This window comes from Chlorocebus sabaeus, chromosome 24, assembly GCF_047675955.1.
Source record: "Chlorocebus sabaeus isolate Y175 chromosome 24, mChlSab1.0.hap1, whole genome shotgun sequence".
NCBI classification, from domain to species: domain Eukaryota; kingdom Metazoa; phylum Chordata; class Mammalia; order Primates; family Cercopithecidae; genus Chlorocebus; species Chlorocebus sabaeus.
In genome coordinates this window covers 29,156,189-29,180,036 of record NC_132927.1, presented here as the reverse complement: position 1 = coordinate 29,180,036, position 23,848 = coordinate 29,156,189, and the positions used below count along the sequence as shown (strand labels likewise).

At 40.0% G+C, this 23,848-nt stretch overlaps 1 protein-coding gene across 1 annotated transcript in view; it reads right to left on the bottom strand.

Annotated features, from left to right (window-relative positions):
- Nucleotides 1–23,018, bottom strand: part of STYX (serine/threonine/tyrosine interacting protein) — a 47,681-nt gene extending 24,663 nt beyond the window's left edge. The window contains exons 1-3 of the mRNA XM_037983983.2: nt 22,641–23,018; nt 5,528–5,560; nt 3,610–3,663 (exon numbers count right to left, since the gene is read on the bottom strand). Coding sequence (XP_037839911.1) covers nt 3,610–3,663; nt 5,528–5,560; nt 22,641–22,697 — 144 coding nt within the window. The 5' untranslated portion in view covers nt 22,698–23,018. The remainder of the gene's footprint in view (nt 1–3,609; nt 3,664–5,527; nt 5,561–22,640) is intronic.
- Nucleotides 23,019–23,848: the final 830 nt, after the last annotated feature.

Below are 23,848 nucleotides of genomic sequence, written 5' to 3'. Positions count from 1 at the left end.
TGGGGATAGGATCCAAGTTTAAAACAAAATTCATTTATGCTTCACACACACCACATACATATACTCTGAAGGTAATTTCATACAGTCATTTGGTGCATGAAACAAAATTTTGACTGTGACCCATTACATGCGGACAGGTGTGGAGTTCACTTGTGCTTTCATGCTGAAACTCAAAAAGTTTCACTTTGGAGGATTTCAGATTTTTCAGATTAGGGATACTCAACCTGTAGTGCTTTTGGCTCCATACTTAAAAGCAATTTAACATGACAATTCTAGAAATTACCAAAAAATAAATTTTCATTTGCAAGTGATTATAAGTTTAAGTGAGCTTATAGATGTTATTTTATTACCTAGAGCATTAAGTTCCTTGACAGAAAAGATTTGTATTTGTTCACTGATACACAGTATGTGTAAAGTGCATAATACAATCACTTAAGTATCAAGTATGTATAACTAGTTAAGTGTTCAATAATTATCTGTTCAATAAATAAACTAACAAGTCACAATGGCAAGAGAATGAGATAACCTTGAATTTCCTGACACATTCAGTTTAAAATCCTATATATTTAATTCCCATTTCCTGCATTTTAAATAGTACAAAACAGTAGCAATAATAATTCATGAGCAAAGTAAAAAAAATAATAATTTTTATGTTATGAACTAAATGTTTGCATCACCTCAAATTCATATATTGAAATCCTTACCCCCAAGATATGATGGTGGAGTCTCTGGGAGGTAATCAGTTTTAAATTGAGGTCAAGAGGGTAGAAACCTCCCTGACAGGATCTGTACCCTTATAAGAGGCAAGAACTCGTTCTCTTGGCTGTGTGAGGATACAGCAAGAAGGGAGGGATCTGCAAACCAGCAAGAGGGTCCTTACCAGAGCCAGACCATGACTGTGGACTTCCCAGCCTCCAAAACTCAGAGAAATAATCGTCTGTTGTTTAAGCCACCCTGTCTATGGTATTTTGTTTGAGCAGCCTGAGCTAAGACAATATAATTTTCAAGTTTTAAGTTTTAATTTCTGCAGCAAGTTTTATGTCAGCATAGATTAGAATTCAATTATCTTTGTATTTGAGTATAACCTGAGTTAGGGAAAGTGAGATAAGCATTTGGTAAGCTTAATAATTAACCAATGTTCTATATTGAGATTTGTGCCAATTCCACAACAAATTCAAAATTAAGTCCTTCGTGTACACTTGATGACCTATGGAGTTTTCTTATCTACTTTATGAATGTGAGAAAGTACAAGATGATGCACATAATTATGCATAAATATGCTTAAACAAGCTTTGAAGGCCCATTAGACTACTACTAAGTAAAAATAAACTATCAAAATAGAGCCCTAACATAACAGCGAATAGAATTATTTTGTACTTTTCAAAGGCAGTTGCTTTTGCACCAACCTAATATAAAGCAAATTATGACCTTACCTCACATTTAAAAACAACAGAAAAACTTTACAAAAAGAAATAGTTTACTAGTTACAAAGGCCCTAAATTTGACTCTTTTATTTAAACTGTATTTGAATTTAATAAAAGATATACTTAAGTAAATGTGGCCAGGCATGGTGGGTCATGCCTGTAATCCCAGTGCTTTGGGAGGCTAAGGTGGGAGGATCACTTCAAGTCAGGAATTTGAGACTAGCCTGGGTAACACAGCCAGACCCCACCTCTACAAAAACTTTGAGAATTAAGCCAGGCATGGTGGTGTGTGCCGGTAGTCCTAGCTACTTGGGAGGCTGAGGCAGGAAGACAGCTTGAACCCAGGAGTTTGAGGTTACAGTGAGCTATGATAGTACACCACTGTATTCCAGCCTGGGTAACAGAGCGAGACCCCACTCCTCTCTCACAAAATAATAATAACAATAAATGAGTGTTTAAAAAGGAGTTTATCCATTTAGGTTTATCTCCATTATTATTTTTTGTTGTTGTTTTCAGATAATGCTATGAAAACAAATATGGGCTATATTATGGTTACCTAGGGTGGGAAATATAAAATACTGCCATAGAGGCTTTTTCTCTGCCTAATAAGACCATGGTGACATTTCAAGAGAAGAAGTTTTGAAGAACTAGACCTTTTTTGGTGTGTGTTTTTGTTTCGTTTTGAGACAAAGTCTCACTCTGTCAACCAGGCTGGAGTACAGTGGTGCCATGTTGGCTCACTGCAACCTCTACCTCCCAGGTTCAAGCAATTCTCGTGCCTCAGCCTCGCAAGTAGCTGAGATTACAGACACGTACCCCCATAACCAGCTAATTTATGTATTTTTAGTAGAGACGGGGTTTTGCCATGTTGGCCAGGCTGGTCTCAAACTCCTGGCCTCATGTAATCTGCCTGCCTCAGCCTCCCATTGAGGAGACAGATCTTTAAACAAATACTTTAATGTGATAAATACTGTATGTATATTTATAAAGTACAATGGAAATTTAAAAAATGAAAATTATCTAAAACGATCTGGAAGACTAGTACTTGGTGAATAGCAAATTATATGGACAATAACCTTGTTTACATCAGTCTTTTACAAAATAAATTATAGTTATGTCTATAGTTACCTTCCCTGTCCTTTCCCTAGTACTTACTTTTACTAACTCCCTATCTTTCCAACTAAGCAGAAAGTCATCAGGATGTCCAGGTTTACTCTTAGCCATGTTTCAGCAGTCAAAAAAACCTTCGAGTTTCAAAATCAATGACCTTTTAAAACCGGTTAAATTCCTAAGAACGCCATTTTAAATTACAGAGATATCAAACACAATTTAAGTATACTGACTTCTGAACAGGCAAAGTATTGGGGAAAGACATTTGTGGTATGTTTCATGTTGTAACTCAAAGAGAATTAGTAGCACTGAATCTTTTAGAAGTGGCAAGAACATATTAAAATGAGATCTACCTATTTTAACTGCAACTGAGTAAGTCCATTAAAGTTTGACTATGTAGAATATCTATAAAGATTGAATACCCCTTATCTAAAATGCCAGGGACCAGAAGTATTTCAGAGTTTGTATTTTTCTGTTTGTTTTGCATAATTGCATTATACTTATAATTGAGCATTCCTAATCCAAAAATCCAAAATCTGAAATACTGCAATGAGGATTTCCTTCGAGTGACATACTGGTGCTCAAAAAGTTTCAAATTTCAGATCAGGGATACCAACCAGCCCTCTAAAGTCTGGCTGGCAAAACAACTAAGGTGAGTCACTTTCAGTTAACACACACAGTCTTACCCTTGATAAGGAAGGTTTAACTAAACATAGAAATTCCTTATTTTGGGCTTTAAGTATACCTCATATTGTTCTGAAGCTATGATTAGCAATTACAGATGTCTAGTATTTTAGAGAGTAAATAAGTTATTAAAGGACAGTTATCTGGTAAATCTTTCAAACATATAAATTTCATGAGGAAAAAACAAAAACTATGTGATTTGTGGTAAAACACTTGAGAACTACTGGTCTAGTAAAATAAGGAAAGAGGAAGGTACTCCAAAGTGACAATCACTGTTAACAGACAGTACTTGTGGATGCTCCCTAAAATAAAACTCTTTATTGCTAAAAAACTTACCCAAGAAAAGTTGGTTAATAAAAGTCTCTCTTGGTGAATCTAACAAAGTTCATACCTTGCTTTTCATAGCAGATGAGTATGGGCCTAAGAACAATCCAGGTAAAATTTCCTAGAAAAAAAAAAAATTGAGGTATTTACCATCAGCAATTTAAATCTATAAGACTATGTACCATATAACTGAATTTGTGGGGTGTTTTCATAGTTGTTAAAACAATTTGCTTAAAAGTTTGTTATTTAGGGAGCATTTCCTATCCACGATGAGCAAATGATTGGGTAGAGAAATGCAGGCATGCTTTATAATATCGAATAAGACACTCAAGTTTTATTTAAACAGCTTTATTTTATATCAACAGCTCTGAAAAGTTAGATATGTGAACTTATAGAGCTTTTTATAAGCAGTTTGGATGGAATTAGTACATTGTAATGTTGCGTTTTAGATTAATAAAATCTTTTAAATTTTACTTCTATTCTCTGCTAAAATCTGGAAATAAAATAGGCACAAAGGAAATCAACCTTTTAAACCTACACAAAACCTTATTTGGCCAAATCAAAAGCAGCACAAGATACAACAAGATTGGAACTATTATCTATTTTTTTAATCTTTTTTTTTCCTTTAAAAAACAGAGATGAAGTCTCAGTATGTTGCCCAGGCTGATAAGGAACTCCTGGGCTCAAGTGATCCTTCTGCCTCAGCCTCCCAAACTGCTGGAATTACAGACATGAACTCCTGTGCCCGACCTAAAACTATTATCTATAGTTAATAGAAGCAAATTATTACTGTAACATAAAAAGTCCAAATTCAAATATTTGCCAGTTGACAAAATTTCAACAATTTAAATATGTACCTTCCAGAAGCTGAATTCAAATTTATTCTATGTAAATTCAATATAGAAAGCTTTCGGTCTGGATATATCACACCCCAGATACTAACAGTAACTTTATAGTTCAGTTCTATAAGTCATAATTATTTCTATATAAAACTGATTTCTCCCACCAGGCTTTTGTGGGCAGAAATTACATTTAGTCATCTTTGCATTCCTCATAGCACCAAACAAAATGCCTCATAGGTACTCACATATTTTTTCAAAGTGAATTTTCATTAAGAGAGAAAAGTAACAGATTTTTAGAAGTCATGGGATTCCCAGGAACAAGATACCGCTTAATCCTGGGGCAAACAGACCTCACTGTAAAAAGTATGAAATGCAAAAGAAAATGAGCTGCTATGAGGGTTAGCTATCATTTAATTCATTCCGAACTGAAAGTATTCAATTTGATCTTCTAAAAGACTTAATTATGGAAGTTGATTGAAAATTGGACACAAAATGAACAATGCTTATTTCTTGTATAGTGAACTCTCCCTATCTACACAAACAGAGAAAGCAAACTGCTTTCAAAAGGAATACAAAGATAGTATCCAATTTTTCACATGAAGAAAAAGAAAGTGACTCATTGGCCAGGTGCAGTGGCTCATGCCTGTAAGCCCAGCACTTTGGGAGGCTGAGGTAGGTGATCACCTGAGGTCAGGAGTTCGAGACCAGCCTGACCAACATGGAGAAACCCTGCCTCTACTAAAAATACAAAATTAGCCAGGCGTGGTGGCGCATGCCTGTAATCCCAGCTATTCAGGAGGCTGAGGCAGGAGAATCGCTTGAACCTGGGAGGCGGGGGTTTCAGTGAGCCGAGATCGTGCCACTGCACTCCAGCCTGGGCAACAAGAGCAAAACTCAGTTTCAAAAAAAGAATAATAATAATAATAAGAGAAAGTGACTCATTAAGTACAAACACCTATTATTACATTCCTCTAATTTCCCATCTTTTTAAGATCCAAGATTAACCTTAAATATTTAAAATAATTATTTAAAATACATAATGATGAACCTACAGAGCATGAATCAGCAGGTCTCAAATCCTATAAACTGAGGTTGTTACTACAATAACATGGGTTGGTTTGAACAAACAAAAGGTTGCCATACCTGCATCTCTCGTCTCATAGGGTAGGTCCACTCCTTTAAAAGGGGAGGAAAACATAAGAATTAAAGTAGATAACATTTAAAAAGTCACCCAATTAAAGGCTAAAGATGTGACATACAAGTATGTAGATTATTTAAAGTTACATTATACTTTAAGAATATTTTATTAAAATAGCAGACTTGGTTTCACAAACATCTGAAAATTGAAGTGACAAGAAACAAAGCTTAAGGCATTCTTTAAATAACTAGGCTTCCAGAATTATTATATTACTTCATATAATGGATGAAATTGCTCATTAAACTTAAGAATAGAATAGATATTCCAGAAGATTCTCCCCAAAACTGATCTTCTAAGTCAGAGATGTCACTAGATTTTTTTGTTTCTCATGCCAACTCTAATCAACTGACAATAGATACCTAAAACACTGTGTAGTCCAAGACAGCAAGAAGAATATCTGATCAACAAATAATACCTGAGGCCGGGCGCGGTGGCTCAAGCCTGTAATCCCAGCACTTTGGGAGGCTGAGACGGGCGGATCACGAGGTCAGGAGACCAAGACCATCCTGGCTAACCCGGTGAAACCCCGTCTCTACTAAAAAATACAAAAAAACTAGCCGGGCGAAGTGGCGGGCACCTGTAGTCCCAGCTACTTGGGAGGCTGAGGCAGGAGAATGGTGTGAACCCGGGAGGCGGAGCTTGCAGTGAGCTGAGATCTGGCCACTGCACTCCAGCCTGGGCGACAGAGCATGACTCCGTCTCAAAAACAAAAAAACAAAAAAACAAATAATACCTGAAATAGATAAAAGAAAAATGCTGTATCATAGGTACTTGCCATCTCTGATCTAAAATGCCAAAAGCTTATCAAAGACCCTTTCCTACATCTCACTTGGTCCTAACATTCTTGTCTAGTTCAATTATTTTAACACATATCACAAAAGAGAAGAGACTTTGTTTTGTCTTTGGAATGCAGACCAATATAAATAAGCTGTAAAATAACACAAAACGTCAATCGTAAAACATAAAAAATATTTTAAAAGTTAGAAAAAGAGAAAAGTAACTACAGTAAATTGAAATGAAGAATCAAAATAAGACTAGAAGGCCAGGCTCTGTGGCTCATGCCTGTAATCCCAGCACTTTGGAATGCCGAGGCAGGCAGATTGCTTGAGCTCAGGAGTTTGAGACCAGCCTGGGAAACAGAGTGAAACCCCTTCTCTACTAAAAATAGAAAAAAATTAGTTGGGCATGGTGGAGCCTGCTTGGAATCCCATCTACACAGGAGGCTCAGGTGGGAAGATCGCTTGAGCCTGGGAGGCAGAGGTTGCAATGAGCCGAGATAACCCCACCACTCCAGCTTGGGTGACAGACTAAAGACCCCGCCTTAAAAAAAAAAAAAATTACAGTACAGATAGTCCTCATTTGTTAATGGATTGATTGCATTCCAAAAGTTTCTAAGTTGGTTGCTTAAAACTCAGAATTATTACTAGTAATTAGGTTTCCAAAGTAGTCTGGAAAATACTTTTTTAACCTTTTATTTTGAAATAATTTTAGGATTATAGAAAAGTTGCAAAAATAGTAAAAGGAATTCCATTTACCCTTCACCCAGATTCTCCAAGTCAGAAAAGTAATTTTTTGTTTGTTTGTTTTTTGAGACTGAGTCTTGCACTATCGCCCAGGCTGGAGAGCAGTGGCACAATCTCGGCTCACTGCAAGCTCCGTCTCCCGGGTTCATTCCATTCTCCTGCCTCAGCCTCCCGAGCAGCTGGGACTACAGGTGCCCACCACCACTCCAGGCTAATTTTTTTGTATGCTTTTAGTAGAAACGGGGTTTCACCATGTTAGCCAGGATGGTATCGATCTCCTGACCTCATGATCCACCCACCTCGGCCTCCCAAAGAGCTGGGATTTCAGGAGTCAGTCATTGCACCTGGCCCAGAAATTATTTTTAACACAGAAGGTAGAAATAGTATCCATCTGTAATGAAAAGAGAGAATAATAATCCTACAATGAGAGACAGGGTTTTTTATTTTTTTTTACCACGCGATTTATTTTTATTTATTTATTTTTTTTTATTATAAAGTTCTAGGGTACATGTACACAACGTGCAGGTTTGTTACATATATACATGTACCATGTTGGTGTGCTGTACCCATCAACTCATCATTTACATTAGGTATATCTCCTAATGCTATTCCTCCCCCCACCCCCTCCCCACAATAGGACCTGGTGTGTGATCATCCCCTTCCTGTGTCCAAGTGATCTCATTGTTCAGTTCCCACCTATGAGTGAGAACATGCGGTGTTTAGTTTTCTGTTCTTGCGATAGTTTGCTGAGAATGATGGTTTCCAGATGCATCCATGTCCCTACAAAGGACATGAACTCATCCTTTTTTATGGCTGTATAGTACTCCATGGTGTGTATGTGCCACATTTTCTTAATCCAGTCTGTCACTGATGGACATTTGGGTTGATTCCAAGTCTTTGCTATTGTGAATAGTGCCACAATAAACATACGTGTGCATGTGTCTTTATAGCAGCATGACTTACAATCTTTTGGGTATATCCCCAGTAATGGGATGGCTGGGGCAAATGGTATTTCTAGTTCTAGATCTTTGAGGAATTGCCATACTGTTTTCCACAATGGGTGAACTAGTTTACAGTCCCACCAATAGTGTAAAAGTGTTCCTATTTCTCCACATCCTCTCCAGCACCTGTTGTTTTCTGATTTTTTAATGATTGCCATTCTAACTGGTATGAGATGGTATCTCATTGTGGTTTTGATTTGCATTTCTCTGATGGCAAGTGGTGATGAGCATTTTTTCATGTGCCTGTTGGCTGTATGCATCTCTTCTTTTGAGAAATGTCTGTTCATATCCTTTGACCACTTTTTGATGGGGTTGTTTTTTTCTTGTAAATTTGAGTTCTTCATAGATTCTGGATACTAGCCCTTTGTCAGATGATGAGTAGATTGCAAAACTTTTCTCCCATTCTGTAGGTTGCCTGTTCACTCTGATGGTAGTTTCTTTTGCTGTGCAGAAGCTCTTTAGTTTAATGAGATCCCATTTGTCAATTTTCGCTTTTGTTGCCATTGCTTTTGGTGTTTTAGACATGAAGTCCTTGCCCATGCCTATGTCCTGAATGGTATTGCCTAGGTTTTCTTCTAGGGTTTTTATGGTTTTAGGTCTAACATTTAAGTCTCTAATCCATCTTGAATTAATTTTCGTATAAGGAGTAAGGAAAGGATCCAGTTTCAGCTTTCTACTTATGGCTAGCCAATTTTCCCAGCACCATTTATTAAATAGGGAATCCTTTCCCCATTTCTTGTTTTTGTCAGGTTTGTCAAAGATCAGATGGCTGTAGATGTGTGGTATTATTTCTGAGGACTCTGTTCTGTTCCATTGGTCTATATCTCTGTTTTGGTACCAGTACCATGCTGTTTTGGTTACTGTAGCCTTGTAGTATAGTTTGAAGTCAGGTAGCGTGATGCCTCCAGCTTTGTTCTTTTTGCTTAGGACTGTCTTGGCAATGCGGGGTCTTTTTTGGTTCCATATGAACTTTAAAGCAGTTTTTTCCAATTCTATGAAGAAACTCATTGGTAGCTTGATGGGGATGGCACTGAATCTATAAATTACCTTGGGCAGTATGGCCATTTTCACAATATTGATTCTTCCTATCCATGAGCATGGTATGTTCTTCCATTTGTCTGTGTCCTCTTTTATCTCACTGAGCAGTGGTTTGTAGTTCTCCTTGAAGAGGTCCTTTACATCCCTTGTAAGTTGGATTCCTAGGTGTTTTATTCTCTTTGAAGCTATTGTGAACGGGAGTTCATTCATGATTTGACTCTGTTTGTCTGTTACTGGTGTATAAGAATGCTTGTGATTTTTGCACATTGATTTTGTATCCTGAGACTTTGCTGAAGTTGCTTATCAGCTTAAGGAGATTTTGGACTGAGACAATGGGGTTTTCTAAATATACAATGTCATCTGCAAACAGGGACAATTTGACTTCTTCTTTTCCTAACTGAATCCCCTTTATTTCTTTCTCTTGCCTGATTGCCCTAGCCAGAACTTCCAACACTATGTTGAATAGGAGTGGTGAGAGAGGGCATCCCTGTCTTGTGCCAGTTTTCAAAGGGAATGCTTCCAGTTTTTGCCCATTCAGTATGATATTGGCCGTGGGTTTGTCATAAATAGCTCTTATTATTTTGAGATACGTTCCATCAATACCAAATTTATTGAGAGTTTTTAACATGAAGGGCTGCTGAATTTTGTCGAAGGCCTTTTCTGCATCTGTTGAGATAATCATGTGGTTTTTGTCTTTGGTTCTGTTAATATGCTGGATTACGTTTATTGATTTGCATATGTTGAACCAGCCTTGCATCCCGGGATGAAGCCCACTTGATCGTGGTGGATAAGCTTTTTGATGTGCTGCTGGATTCGGTTTGCCAGTATTTTGTTGAGGATTTTTGCATCGATGTTCATCAGGGATATTGGTCTAAAATTCTCTTTTTTGGTTGTATCTCTGTCAGGCTTTGGTATCAGGATGATGTTGGCCTTGTAAAACGAGTGAGGGAGGATTCCCTCTTTTTCTATTGATTGGAATAGTTTCAGAAGGAATGGTACCAACTCCTCCTTGTACCTCTGGTAGAATTCAGCTGTGAATACGTGTGGTCCTATACTTTTTTTGGTTGATAGGCTATTAATTACTGTCTCAATTTCAGAGCCTGCTATTGGTCTATTCGGAGATTCAACTTCTTCCTGGTTTAGTCTTGGGAGAGTGTAAGTGTCCAGGAAATTATCCATTTCTTCTAGGTTTTCTAGTTTATTTGCGTAGAGGTGTTTATAGTATTCTCTGATGGTAGTTTGTATTTCTGTGGGGTCGGTGGTGATATCCCCTTTATCAGTTTTTATTGCGTCTATTTGATTCTTCTCTCTTTTCTTCTTTATTAGTCTTGCTAGCGGTCTATCAATTTTGTTGATCTTTTCAAAAAACCAGCTCCTGGATTCATTGATGTTTTGGAGGGTTTTTCGTGTCTCTATCTCCTTCAGTTCTGCTCTGATCTTAGTTATTTCTTGTCTTCTGCTAGTTTTTGAATGTGTTTGCTCTTGCTTCTCTAGTTCTTTTAATTGTGATGTTAGGGTGCCAATTTTAGATCTTTCTTGCTTTCTCTTGTGGGCATTTAGTGCTATAAATTTCCCTCTACACGCTGCTTTAAATGTGTCCCAGAGATTCTGGTATGTTGTGTCTTTGTTCTCATTGGTTTCAAAGAATATCTTCATTTCTGCCTTCATTTTGTTATGTAATGTGGAATGGGAGAGGAAATGCCTGGAAGTAGATGTAACCTTCTATGCTAATAGAATATTCCTGTATTTTGATGGGGTAGATTACACTAGTGTATGTTTATCAAAACTCAATGAATTGTACACTTATTATTTGTACATTACACTACATAAATTTCACTTTTATTAAAAAAAATCATCTAGACAAAAGACAGATTACATACAAAGGAAGGACAATCAGATGGATCTTGACTTCTCAATTGCATGAAAGAAGCCAGAGGACAAGAATAATTCATTCAAAGTGGCAGGACAAAAATAACTGTTAATTAAGAATATATGCTCAGAAAAATATCTTTCAAGAAAAAAAGTTAAGATGTTCTTTGAAGAAAGGATACTATCATTGTCTATTTTAGTCATAGAGAACCTAAGTAACTTGATTTTGGGTCCAGATAGTCTGAATCCAGAGTTCATTCTCTTAATCAATACACTACACAGTCTTTCAATGTAAGAATGAACTTTACGGCAAACATATAGTTACAATTAAACAAATATTGGCTGCATAAAATGATGATTAATTTATGGATATTAACACAATAGAAATAAAGCATGTAATTTCTAAGCCAGCAATAAGGGAAACATAATTGTTTACTAGATTCTTTTTTTTTTTTTTTTTTTTGAGACAGAGTCTTGCTCTGTCACCCAGGCTGGAGTGCAGTGCAGTGGCACGATCTTGGCTCACTGCAACCTCTGCCTCTGGGGTTCAAGCAATTCCCCACCTCACCCTCCCGAGTAGCTGGGATTACAAGCGCCCGGGTAATTTTTGTGTTTTTAGTAGAGATGGGGTTTCACCATCTTGGCCATGCTGGTCTTGAACTCCTGACCTCATGGTCCACCTGCCTCGGCCTCCCAAAATGCTGGGATTATAGGCGTGAGCCACCACGCCCAGCTCAGATTCTTTAACTTATTAATGTGTTATGGTAATCTTTTTATACATAAGTCTTTTTGCCAGGTATGGTATCTTACACCTGTAATCCCACTGGGGCAGGAGGATGGCTTACCCAGTAGTCATTCAGGAGCAGGTTGTTCAGTTTCCACGTAGTTGAGCGGTTTTGATTGAGTTTCTTAGTCCTGAGTTCTAGTTTAATTGCACTGTGGTCTGAGAGACAGTTTGTTATAATTTCTGTTCTTTTACATTTGCTGAGGAGTGCTTTACTTCCAACTATGTGGTCAATTTTGGAATAAGTGCGATGTGGTGCTGAGAAGAATGTATATTCTGTGGATTTGGGGTGCAGAGTTCTGTAGATGTCTATTAGGTCTGCTTGGTGCAGAGCTGAGTTCAATTCCTGGATATCCTTGTTAACTTTCTGTCTCGTTGATCTGTCTAATATTGACAGTGGGGTGTTAAAATCTCCCATTATTATTGTATGGGGGTCTGAGACTCTTTGTTAGTCTCTAAGGACTTGCTTTATGAATCTGGGTGCTCGCCTACTCACTGATTTTTAGTTTCAATTATACTTCTTATTTCTACATATTCTGTGTTTTTAAAAATCATTTTCTTAGTCTTTGGTCACATTTTGATACCTAATTTCTTTAAATTTTTTATACTTTTCATTATTGCTTATAATATGTGCAGTTTTGTAAGTGTAACTCAGTTGTTTCTGCTTCCTATGGTGGCTCACTTCCTGTTTTTAAATTAGTTTCTGATTGTGAGCTTGTTGGGACTTTTATCTGTGTGAATTATTTCTGATCTAGGTTTAAGGTGTGTTTTTCTAGAGAGTATGCATTTGCTTCTTCCAGGAATCCAGGATGCAATCTACCCAGAACCACTTATATTAAATTCTCACTTGGCCTCACAAAAGTAATTGAATTCTAACCCCAAACTTGAGTGGATGCCAGATTGTGATTAGGAAGACCCCACTCCACCACTACCAATACCTACCCAGAGCCAAAGCTAGGAAAGACAAGAGTACTCACTTCTATGGGATGAGTTGAATTTTTGTTTTTTTTTCCTTCCCTAGTTTATCTTTCACTGAGGATGTTGCCTTTGGGAGTTCTAGCTTTTTGGTCTTGATATGAGTTCAACTTTGAGCAGATCACAGACTTTGTCTTGTGTTTACAAGTACATTTCCATTTAAAATAAGGCCATAGTGTAGATGTAGAACAACTAGAACTCCCATACATTGCTGGTGGGAGTGTACAATGGTTTTGGAAAAGTTTTGGCAGTATCTAATAAAGCCAAACATAGTTCTACCCTGTGTCAAAAGACAAAATTACAACAAATTTAGCTTAAAAATCTAACTGGCTTTTATTAGTGGTTCATCTATCAGGCAGTGTGTCATCAAAAGATTTAGAAAAGGCATGGCATTTCAGTGTGCTGTGCAGAGGAGGCTGGATTTATAGGCAAAATCTAGCTAAATAAAGCAGAAATGAAACAAAAAGTAGATTGGTCATTTCCAAGTTAGTTTCTTTGTAGTGTTGAAACAGAGGGGACTTCCTTATGCTGGCTCAGGATATTAGGCCAAAGACTCTTTTTAGTCATGGTACTCCTAATGATAAGCACAGTGCCTGACACAGAATAAGCACAAACTAGATGCATTTCAGAGATCTACTGCACTAAATGCTATTGACTTTGTTTTTCTTTTTAAAAGATTCCTAAGTAGTCTAACAGCCAGCCTTATCTTCCTGAAGCAACTTGTCAGAGCTGTGAAAAAGAAGAAAATCAATTAAAGAAATGTATACTTTTGAATTTATCTGAAGTAAAATCACTAAATTTTGTATAATTAAAGAAAAAAAAACAGGGTAACACATATCAAGGAATAGTGTACATATATTCTGGGAAATACTTGTGTAAGGGAGGGAAGACTTTCCCTCTACCGACAGGATTCAGTAACAGTGTATTAAATAAACTAAGTGGAGAAAAGGTATATAAATTTATTATGCGTATGGGAGTATCACAGGAAAAAAAGTGTACAAAAAAAAGTGATATTTTAAAAAAGTGTATACCAAAAAAAAAAAAAAAAAGCCAGTGATATTTAAAACCAGTCTATGACATAAACTAAAAGGAGAAAAGGAAAAGGTATAGAAATTTATTATGTACATAGGGGTATCACAGGAAAGAAAAGTGTATACCAAAAAAAAAAAAACCAGTGATATTTAGGAGCCTATATACCCTTTCTATAGGATGGGGGTAGGGGAATATAGGCAATTTCGTATCACCACCAATGATCTATTTTAAGCTACTATAATTCTGGAGAAAGACAAATGGGCCCTCAGAATAATAACAGATGATACTTTGTGACAGTTGGGGTGTGGTGCCGACTTTTACTCTCTTCTCCAGTGATAAGAGTTAATCTTCCCTGGTTGATGAAACTCCCTAGGAGCAAACTGAGCTTCTTTTGGATGATCTGTCCTTAGGTAGATAATAGGAGTTCAGAGAAAGGCTTTCTCCCCATTTGCTACTTTGCAAGTGTTTCCAACTTAAAGTAATCAATCTACCAAGGTGTCATATTTTGCAGTGGCATTTCCTCAACACTTTCATTTGGCAACACGCCAAAAGACACTCAAAACTACTGAAGTATCAATTTTATCAAAAAATTTCTTTAGGGAGAAACAGTACTTTCACTGGTTACTAATTTAAACAATTTTTATATTAAAACAAACAGGTACATATGGGGTAGAATGCAAAATTTACTTGAACCTTTTAGCAAAACAAGAGGCTTCAAATAAATTTTGAGCTTTCCATAAGGTTATATGTAATACAACATGAAAGACTCTCTTGATATATATACAAGGAAGATATTATAAGAGGGAAAAGCAAGCTGTATACTAGGAGAGAATGAAAATATTCCTAGTTACAGGACAGATAAGAAGCCTTCTTCAGAGAACATAAGTAATTATTGCAATAGGTATGGATCCATTGAAACCTAGAAAGCTTTCTCTCACAGAAAAGTTCATTTGGAACTATTCCTGGTGTTATCATCAGATGCTGATCTCAGAATCTACCTTCTTCGCTGCCCTAACCCAGATTACTACCTACAGAACAAACCTTAAACCTGCCTGTCGGCCGGGCACTGTGGCTCACGTCTCTAATCCCAGCACTTTGGGAAGCCGACGCGGGCAGATCACGGGATCAGGAGATCGAGACCATCCTGGCTAACTCGGTGACACCCCATCTCTACTAAAAATACAAAAAATTAGCTGGGCATGATGGTGGGCGCCTGTAGTCCCAGCTACTAGGGAGGCTGAGGCAGGAGAATGGCGTGAACCCGGGAGGCAGAGCTTGCAGTTAGCCGAAATCTTGCCACTGCACTCCAGCCTGGGCGACAGAAAAAAAAGAGTCTCTCTTGAGACTCTCTGTCTCAAGAAAAAAAAAAAAACAAAAACAAACAAACAAAAAAACTCTGCCTGTCTATGGATCCTACTAATCAAGATTTTAAGCCTGAATGCTCATAGTCTTCTTCTACCACATATCCATCTGTCTGAACACGTGTCTAATAACCAAGTCTTACCACTATCACACTTAATTCTTAATCTCAGCCTACCCACACTACTCCTGAAATCTATCATTTTAGAAACCGTGGTATTAATGGAAGCATCTTCGTATCACCACCAATGATCTATTTTAAGCTACTATGGTAATTAATTAGTACAATCAATTCCCCAAACCTTATGAGTAGCCAAGCACTTCAACCACATTTACCAAACCAAGGCAAGCCAGATAAACCAAAATAACCCTCTATTGTGAAACACACCATGATTCTGAGAGAAATTAATTCACAAGTGAAAATCTTTCTATCAACATGCGCTAAAAGGTACCACATGTTAAAACATCCTTCAGAGTTATCTTCTTCCTTCCCATAAAAATGATCTATAAAACTGCATTTGGATAGAAAAAAAAGTTACAAAAATGTCCAAAGACCCTCAAATAAACACATCAGTGAAGGATATAGACTGTAACCATTAGATAAAATAAAAAATTCTTATATGGATTGAAATATGAAATATGAACTTTTACAAATACAGTAGTCCCCCTTTATCCACAGGTGATATGTTCACATGTTTGAGGATAGTGCCGAATCCTATATACACAATACTAAAATAGAATACAAATTTTACATAGGCTGGAGGTGGGGGGCAACAGTTTGGGGGAGAAAAAAATCATCAGAATACTAGACTTACACTGGGACATTCCACAAAACGGAAAAGTTAGTATTGCAGTTTCTCTGCTACAAAAAATAGGTAAACCCCTCCAAAGTCCTTTTCCTTTAATTCCCACACCAAGCTTGATCTTTGCTTAAACCAAAGGAGAAAGCAAATGTTTCACTCAAATAAAAAGAGAGGGTGGGCAGGGACTGCAGGGGCAGAAGAGCACTCGAGTAAGATATTTTCTAAACCAGCAATTTTTAAACCTGACTGCACATTAGAACCATCTAGCTTCATTCAGACAAATTAAACTGTAATAGGTGCTGGTAAGGTCCAGGCATCAGTATTTTTAAAAAATTCCTTACTCTACAGTAAGGAAGGGTTAAAAAGCACCATTCTAAATAAAGGAGCTAGAAAAGGAATCCTCAGTCAGGTATGTTAAGTAATTCCTACCTTTGATCCTGTACTATGGGATCCACAAGAAAAATGGAAAGGGAAACATGGAAAGTTGCCAAACTGCAATGTAAATAAATATTTCATTTTCTATCAGAAGAGAAGATAAAACATTAACTTTTAAATTATAAAACCTACTGCCCCAGCTACAATCAATTTGCTTAAAAAATGGTACTATCAGCTGCTCCTTCTTCCTAGTATCTAAGTTATCTTATGAAAGGTTCAGTCTAAATGGAAAATAGACAATGACCAAAAATTGTAAGTGTTACAAAGGTAAATATTATTAAAGTGCCAAGTGCTATAGTACCTGGGGAAGTGAACCAGTCTAGGGGATGAAGAAAGGAGTTGGAGCAACTAGCAAACAGGAAAAACTTTTCTGAAGAAATATTGCCTAAAGTGGGATTTAACCCAAGGGTAAGCAGTTAATTAGGTGAGGGTAAGGAAGGTACTGGAACCAAGGCAGGGGAAAACAGCAAACATAAAGGTGGGGGTGGGGGGGGGGGGTGGGGAAGGGAATTAAAGCATTCCAGGAACTGAGAAAAGATAAATATGGCTAGGGCTTACACAGAAGGGAGCAAGAGTAGTAGCTCATAATGAGGTTAGAGAGGTATACAGATGCCAAACCATACAGGACCTTGGAAATAACGTCAAGGGTTTAAACTTCATCTTCAAAACAATGGAAAATCATGAAAAAGTTTTAAACAAAAAAAGTAACAATCTTTGTGCAAACTGACTAAATTTTTGTTAGCACTGTCCTATACAATGAATACCAATATTTCAAGAAACATGAAAATAATATTCTTGTAGAGGTGACAGAATCATCAAGCTATCACAGCTTGATCACATTAACATTAAAAGCATTCACTGAACTCTCTGCTTGAATTCCACTGTTATTAAATTTGGTCTATAATTTGGCTTTCCAGGTAGTGCTCCCTATGTCAAAGAAATAATGCTGGCTGATCACTCTAACTACTTAAGACCATTTGACACTTTGCATTATCTCACTGGAGATTAGAAAATTAATAGCATTTATTAGTCAGTTTATTATGAAAAACTATACGCTCCTATTTAATAGTTTATTTATGTGGCCTCTATGTATACTCTTATCAGCCCAGAAAGTACCCTCTACCTGTGGAAATGTTCCTATGGTTTTGGTGGGAGGGCTACCAACAATAAACTTCACTCCTCTAGTCAAGGAATTAGGGATATGACCTAGATTGAGGCCCTCGTATCTGCCCTTTCCTCGCTACAGTGACTGATCCAAAGTGTGGGAACATGACCTAAATGAGGCCATTCCTCTAGATTTCAAACACAGAAGCTGGAAGTGCTCAGTTTTATTCCTCAATAACCAAACTCATAAAGGTGTGACCCCAGAGCAGCTGATGGCCAAGTTTCACATCTTGGAGAAGCCGGAAAGAAAGCAGAGACTCTGAGAGAAAGTAGAGGTAAGAACTCATGAGAGGCAAAGGCAGTTCTGATGCTTTATAATACCTGGGTCTAGTCAAATCCTTGAAACTAGCTGCACCACTACCTTTCTGGATTTAACTACCTTTTTTTTTTTTTTTTTTTTTTTTTTTGAGATGGAGTCTTGCTCTGTCTTCCACACTGGAGTGCAGTTGCGAGATCTTGACTAACTGCAAACTCCGCCTCCTGGGTTCACACCATTCTCCTGCCTCAGCCTCCCGAGTAGCTGGGACTACAGGCACCCGCCACCACGCCTGGCCATTTTTTTTTTTTTTTTAGTAGAGACGGGGTTTCACCATGTTAGCCAGGATGGTCTTGATCTTCTGACCTCGTGATCTGCCCGCCTCGGCCTCCCAAAGAGCTGGGATTACAGGCGTGAGCCCAGCCGCATTTAATTACTTCTTCTTTTTCTTCCTTAAGCGTTTTTGTTGCTTGCAACCAAAAGATACCAAACATGCAATATTATGAAATATGGAATGAATTGGCTTTCAGCAGACAATACTTGCATCATTATCCACTAGCTTTAAGCATTACCTCTGTCCCTGTGATGCAATGTGAAATACATGATCTTTCTCTCCAGTTCCTGTCATAGTCCTCCTAAAACTCTCGGAATTTTCTAATAGGAGTGTCTTTGGTTACTTATGAGCCACTATTTATGATCAAACCTGATTATGCTAATGAAGTAATTTAGGGTGGGGCCAGTCACCAGAAAGACCATGTGACTAGAGGGTTGCACTCTCAGCCTCACACACACACACCTCTATGGGAGGGGCTGGAGATGAAGTTCTATAAAAACCGTTGATAAGATTTGTTGAGCTTCTGGATGGAAACACTGGAGGTGCTAGTGAGGCAAGTAGGAGGCAGGGAATCTAAGGCTGTTTCACTCTGACTTCCCAGAACTAAATTGAAAGGAAAACCCTAAGTTTCCACGCCTAAGTAACAAAAGGACCAGAGGCTACTCCTGTTGCAACCACTCCCCACCTTTTCTGCACAGTAGATGGGAAATCGGCTGTCCTCTACAAATCAAGACTGATTTGCCGGTGGAATCTTCGTTTGCAACTTTGTAACTTCACTCTAGCCACTGAATGGTTGCTGTCCACAACCAAGCCGACTGACGGGAGGTGGGGGGTTTGGCAACCAATCAGGCCAACTGCAAGCCACCTCTTCATATACATGAGGTGAGCTTGGAGTGGCCAATGGGAAACTTCTAGCGGGTATTTGGACCCAAGAACATTCTGTAAAGTGTGGGGCTGCTAGTGCGGCTGCCACACTGTGGAGTGTACTTTTGTTTTCAATAAATCCCTGCTTTTGTTCTTTTGTTGCTTCATTCTGTCTTTGCTTTGCTGGGAGTTTTGTCCAATTCTTTGTTCAAAACGCCAAGCACCTGGACAACTTGCAATCACGGTTCTTCACTGGTGATACTGGGGATGGTGTTGTGCCCCTTCCCCCATACCTTGCCCTATTCATCTCTTCCTTCTGTCCGTTCACTGGATCTTTTGTAATATCCTTTATAATAAACCCGTAAATGTACTTCCCTGAGTCCTGTGAACCACTCTAGCAAGTTAACTGAACCAAGGAGGGAGTAACGGGAACCCTGATTTCCAGTCAGTCAGGAGTGTATAGGTGACAACCTACTACTTGTGGTTACCATCTGAGGTTGGGGGCACCCTTGTGGGACTGAGCCATTAACCTGTGGGATCTGACTAACTTCAGGTACATACGTGACAGAATTGAATTATGGGACATTCAGTTCATGCCTGCTGGAAAACTGCTTGGTATGGAAAAATCCCCACACATCTGGCAGCACAGAAAAAGAGTATGTTTTCAACAGTCCCACACAGAAAAGACAGGTATATTCCCACCAAGAATTTATCAGTTTTGCAGGAATAAGGCATACATAATGATATATACAGTACCAGATTAAATGCAAAGTCTGGGAAAATTTTAAACTAGAATTTTTAAGATTAGGGCAGGGAAGTATTGAAGTGTATTAAAAATAACAATAAATTAGGAGGCCAAGGTCCTCCTGGTGTTTTGTGCTACTGTGTTGTTAATTTGGCACATCACTTATTTTCAGTAAGGTACAGTTTCTTCACCTGGAATGTGGGACTCCGCTACATTATTTGTAAGGTTGCTTGCAGTTAAATGCTGAAATTACTGTATCATTTTGAGGATATAAAAGTATACTCCTTCACGGTAGCTCAAGCCTGTAATCCCAGCCCTTTGGGAGGCTGAGGTAGGCGGATCACTTGAGGTCAGGTGTTTGAGACTAGTATGGCCAACATGGTGAAACCTCGTCTCTACTAAAAATACAAAAATTAAACGGGCGTGGTGGCGGGCACCTGTAATCCCAGCTACTCAGGGAGCTGAGGCAGGAGAATCTTTTTTTTTTTTTTTTTTTTTTTTTTTTTGAGACGGAGTCTTGCTCTGTAGCCCGGGCTGGACTGCAGTGGCCGGATCTCAGCTCACTGCAAGCTCCGCCTCCCGGGTTTACGCCATTCTCCTGCCTCAGCCTCCGGAGTAGCTGGGACTACAGGCGCCCGCCACCTCGCCCGGCTAGTTTTTTGTATTTTTAGTAGAGACGGGGTTTCACCGTGTTAGCCAGGATGGTCTCGATCTCCTGACCTCGTGATCCGCCCGTCTCGGCCTCCCAAAGTGCTAGGATTACAGGCTTGAGCCACCGTGCCCGGCCAGGAGAATCTTTTGAACCCGGGAGGCAGAGGTTGCAGTGAGCGGAGATCGCGCCACTGCATTCCAGCCTAGGCAACAAGAGCGAACCTCCGTCTCAATAAATAAATAAATAAACAAACAAACAAATAAAAGCATACTCTTCATTCACATTACTGCATGTTAAGTATAAATTCATTTTTATAACTAGCCTAAATATGACCTCCTTTTTTCTTATTTAAGAGTATAATTGGCCGGGCACGGTGGCTCATGCCTGTAATCCCAGCACTTTGGGAGGCCAAGGCGGGCGGATCACAAGGTCAGGAGTTTGAGACCATCCTGGCCAACACGGCGAAACCCTGTCTCTACTAAAAATACAAAAAAAATTACCCAGGCGTGGTAGCGGGTGCCTGTAGTCCCAGCTACTCCGGAGGCTGAGGCAGGAGAATTGCTTGCTTGAACCAGGACCCGAGGGGGAGGCTGCGGTGGGCTGAGATAGCGCCATTGCACTCCAGCCTGGGGCAACAAGAGTGAAACTCTGTCTCAAAAAAAGAAAAAAAGAAAAAAAAAAAGAGTATAGTTTTGGGCCAGGTGCGGTGGCTCACACCTGTAATCCTAACACTTTGGGAGGACAAGGCGGGAGGATCTTGAGGCCAAGAGTTCAAGACCAGCCTAAGGAAAAACCCCATTGCTACAAAAAAATAAAATAAAAATAAGCCAGGTGTGGTTCCAGCTACTCGAGAGGCTGAGGTCAAAGGATGGCTTGAGCATGGGAGTTCGAGACTGCAGTGAACTGAGATCGCACCACTGCACTCCATTTTGCAACGGTGATACCCAGTCACAAAGTCTCTACTCTTAAAACAAATGTAATTGTCAAGCATCAATACCACAAGAGCGCCCTCCAAACAAAAACGTGAACCTAGGCTGGGCGCGGTGGCTCACACCTGCAATCCCAGCACTTTGGGAAACCGAGGCGGGCGGATCACAAGGTCCAGAGATCGAGACCGCCCTGGCCAAAATGGTGAAACCCGTCTCCCCTAAAAATACAAAAATTAGCTGGGCGTGGTGGTGCGCGCCTGTAGTTCCAGCTACTCGGGAGGCTGAGGCAAGAGAATCGCTTGAACCCGGAAGGCGGAGGTTGCAGTGAACCAACATCGCACCACATTGCACTCCAGCCTGGCGACAGAGCAAGACTCCGTCTCAAGAAAAAAAAGAACCTCAAATGAAGATATTCAATAGAATAAATATTCGGAATAAACTGAATGGTCTCCTAAAAATAGGGCTTTATTTTTCCCAACTACTTTAAAGGTATTTTTAACTAGCGATGTTACATTTTCTTTCTTAATCCTACTAAAGCATAGCTGAGTATCTTCGTCTTGTTAATTTAGCCTCCAGAAAATTCTAATTTAGAAGTCTGCAATGCCGTTAAACGTTTAACTAGCAACAGATGAAAAATAAAATCCGAGTAGAAACAGCAGGCAGGGATGTAAGGTGGAGTAAAAATAGCCACGAATTAGAAACCAGGAGAAAAGGTATATAGAATTTTACTTTCAATATTAATTTTCCTCCAAAGGTCGAGATTTCTGATTAAGAGTTATCAGATTCAGATGAGCTAGCTTTGAGACACTTTATTGTGCGGGTCATAGCTTTGTCTAAAAATAAAAAACTTTGGGAAACTTTTCGAAGGCGCGCTTCCAAACTTCAGGCGCCGAGTCTACTCCGCATGTGGGGCCATGTGTCCCACAAGTGAATCGTTTACACCACAGACATTCCTCAAAAGATTAAAACCAACTTCGCTTTCAAGTTACTTTGACAATAAAAGAGGAACCTTACTCCAGGTCAGTCCTGGATGCCAACCAAGCCTAGGGACTCAGGGATTGCTTTTCCTCTTCTCAAATGTAAGTACACCAGACGCAGTCCCTCCGCCGGGGTCTGGAAAGGACGAGGAACTCAGTCGGGATTGGAGCCGACTGCTCGGCCTCAGAGGTCCCGGGACGCCCTCAGGAGGCAGGGCGCCCGCGCAGGTGGGGGCTAAGACGGTTGGGGACTGGGATCGCCCCTCGGCCGGAGCCACAGGGAGAGGCCTGTGCATGGCAGCCACGGGGCCGACTCACCTCTGCGTCTTCCTTGCACTGTGGAAGGGAAGGGAACTCCAGCTTCATGTCCTCCATGGTGCTGGCCCGCGGGCTGGTGGGTGGGGTGGGAGAGTGTTACACAGCCGGCCGACCCTTGGGCTGGCTGCGGCGGCGGAAGGAAGGAGGGCCGGCGGAGCAGAGGGCTCACAGGCGGGCGGCGGGCTTAAACTAACACACGCAGACTAGAGGATCCCAGTGACTCCAGCGGCGGCGGCGGCGAAGACGGATAAGAGGAGGGTCGGGCGTCTTACACCCGGCCGCCATGCCGCTGCCGTCTCCCTCCCCTAAAGTCTCCGCAACCCTCAGGCCGCCCAGGATCCAGCACGGGCACCAGCCCGACAACCGTCTCGCCGCCTCCCTCCCGCCCCCTCCACCCGCGCCGCCTCAGCCAATCCCAGCCCACGTTCGCCTTCTGCCCGCCCTCCGCCGCCGCCAGGTGTCAGCGCGCCGCCACCCCTGCTCCGCCCCTTCGCTAGAGCGCAGACGCCGGGAGGTGGCGGGGCGGAGCCTCGGTTGCTGCTAGGCCACAGCTCACCCGGCGTGGAGGAGGCGGGGCTGCGGTGGGACAGGACGAGTGAAGGTCCTGGGAAAGGCAGTGGGGCGGTCCGAGCCAGCTCCGCCCTTTCCAGACAGGACGTAGAGCCCTTTAACGTAAGGACAGGCAAAACCTGCTACCCACCAGATAGTGGCATCCGAAAGGAAAGCTATAGTTTCTCCCCTCTCAAAATTCTGCACAATCTATGCTGAGTTTATAACCAAATGAAGAGTTCGATTTAAAATCACGTAGTGCCATACAGAAAATGAAACACCCATCACCTTTAAGCAAAGAATTAAACGGCTCAATGCTTTAACAATCTTAAAAGTATTTTAAGAGTACTTGAAAATACGACTCCGTTTAGATTACCTAGAAAATATCAAGAATGACAACTGAAAAAAATCAGAAAAAGGAACTGATAGCTGACTCAGTAAATTGTATATAATACTGTAAAGCTTATTCCACTAATTATTGTATTTTGAAATAAAATTAATAAACCACATGGCTTTCAATATCTTTTAAAAGGAGTTTACCAGCCTGGGAAAATAGTAAGACCCACCCCCCGCCAAAAAAACTTTTTTTAAAATTCCCTGGGCGTGGTGGCGTTTGCCTGTAAACCCACAATGAAAAGATTTGTACCAGGCACGGCGGC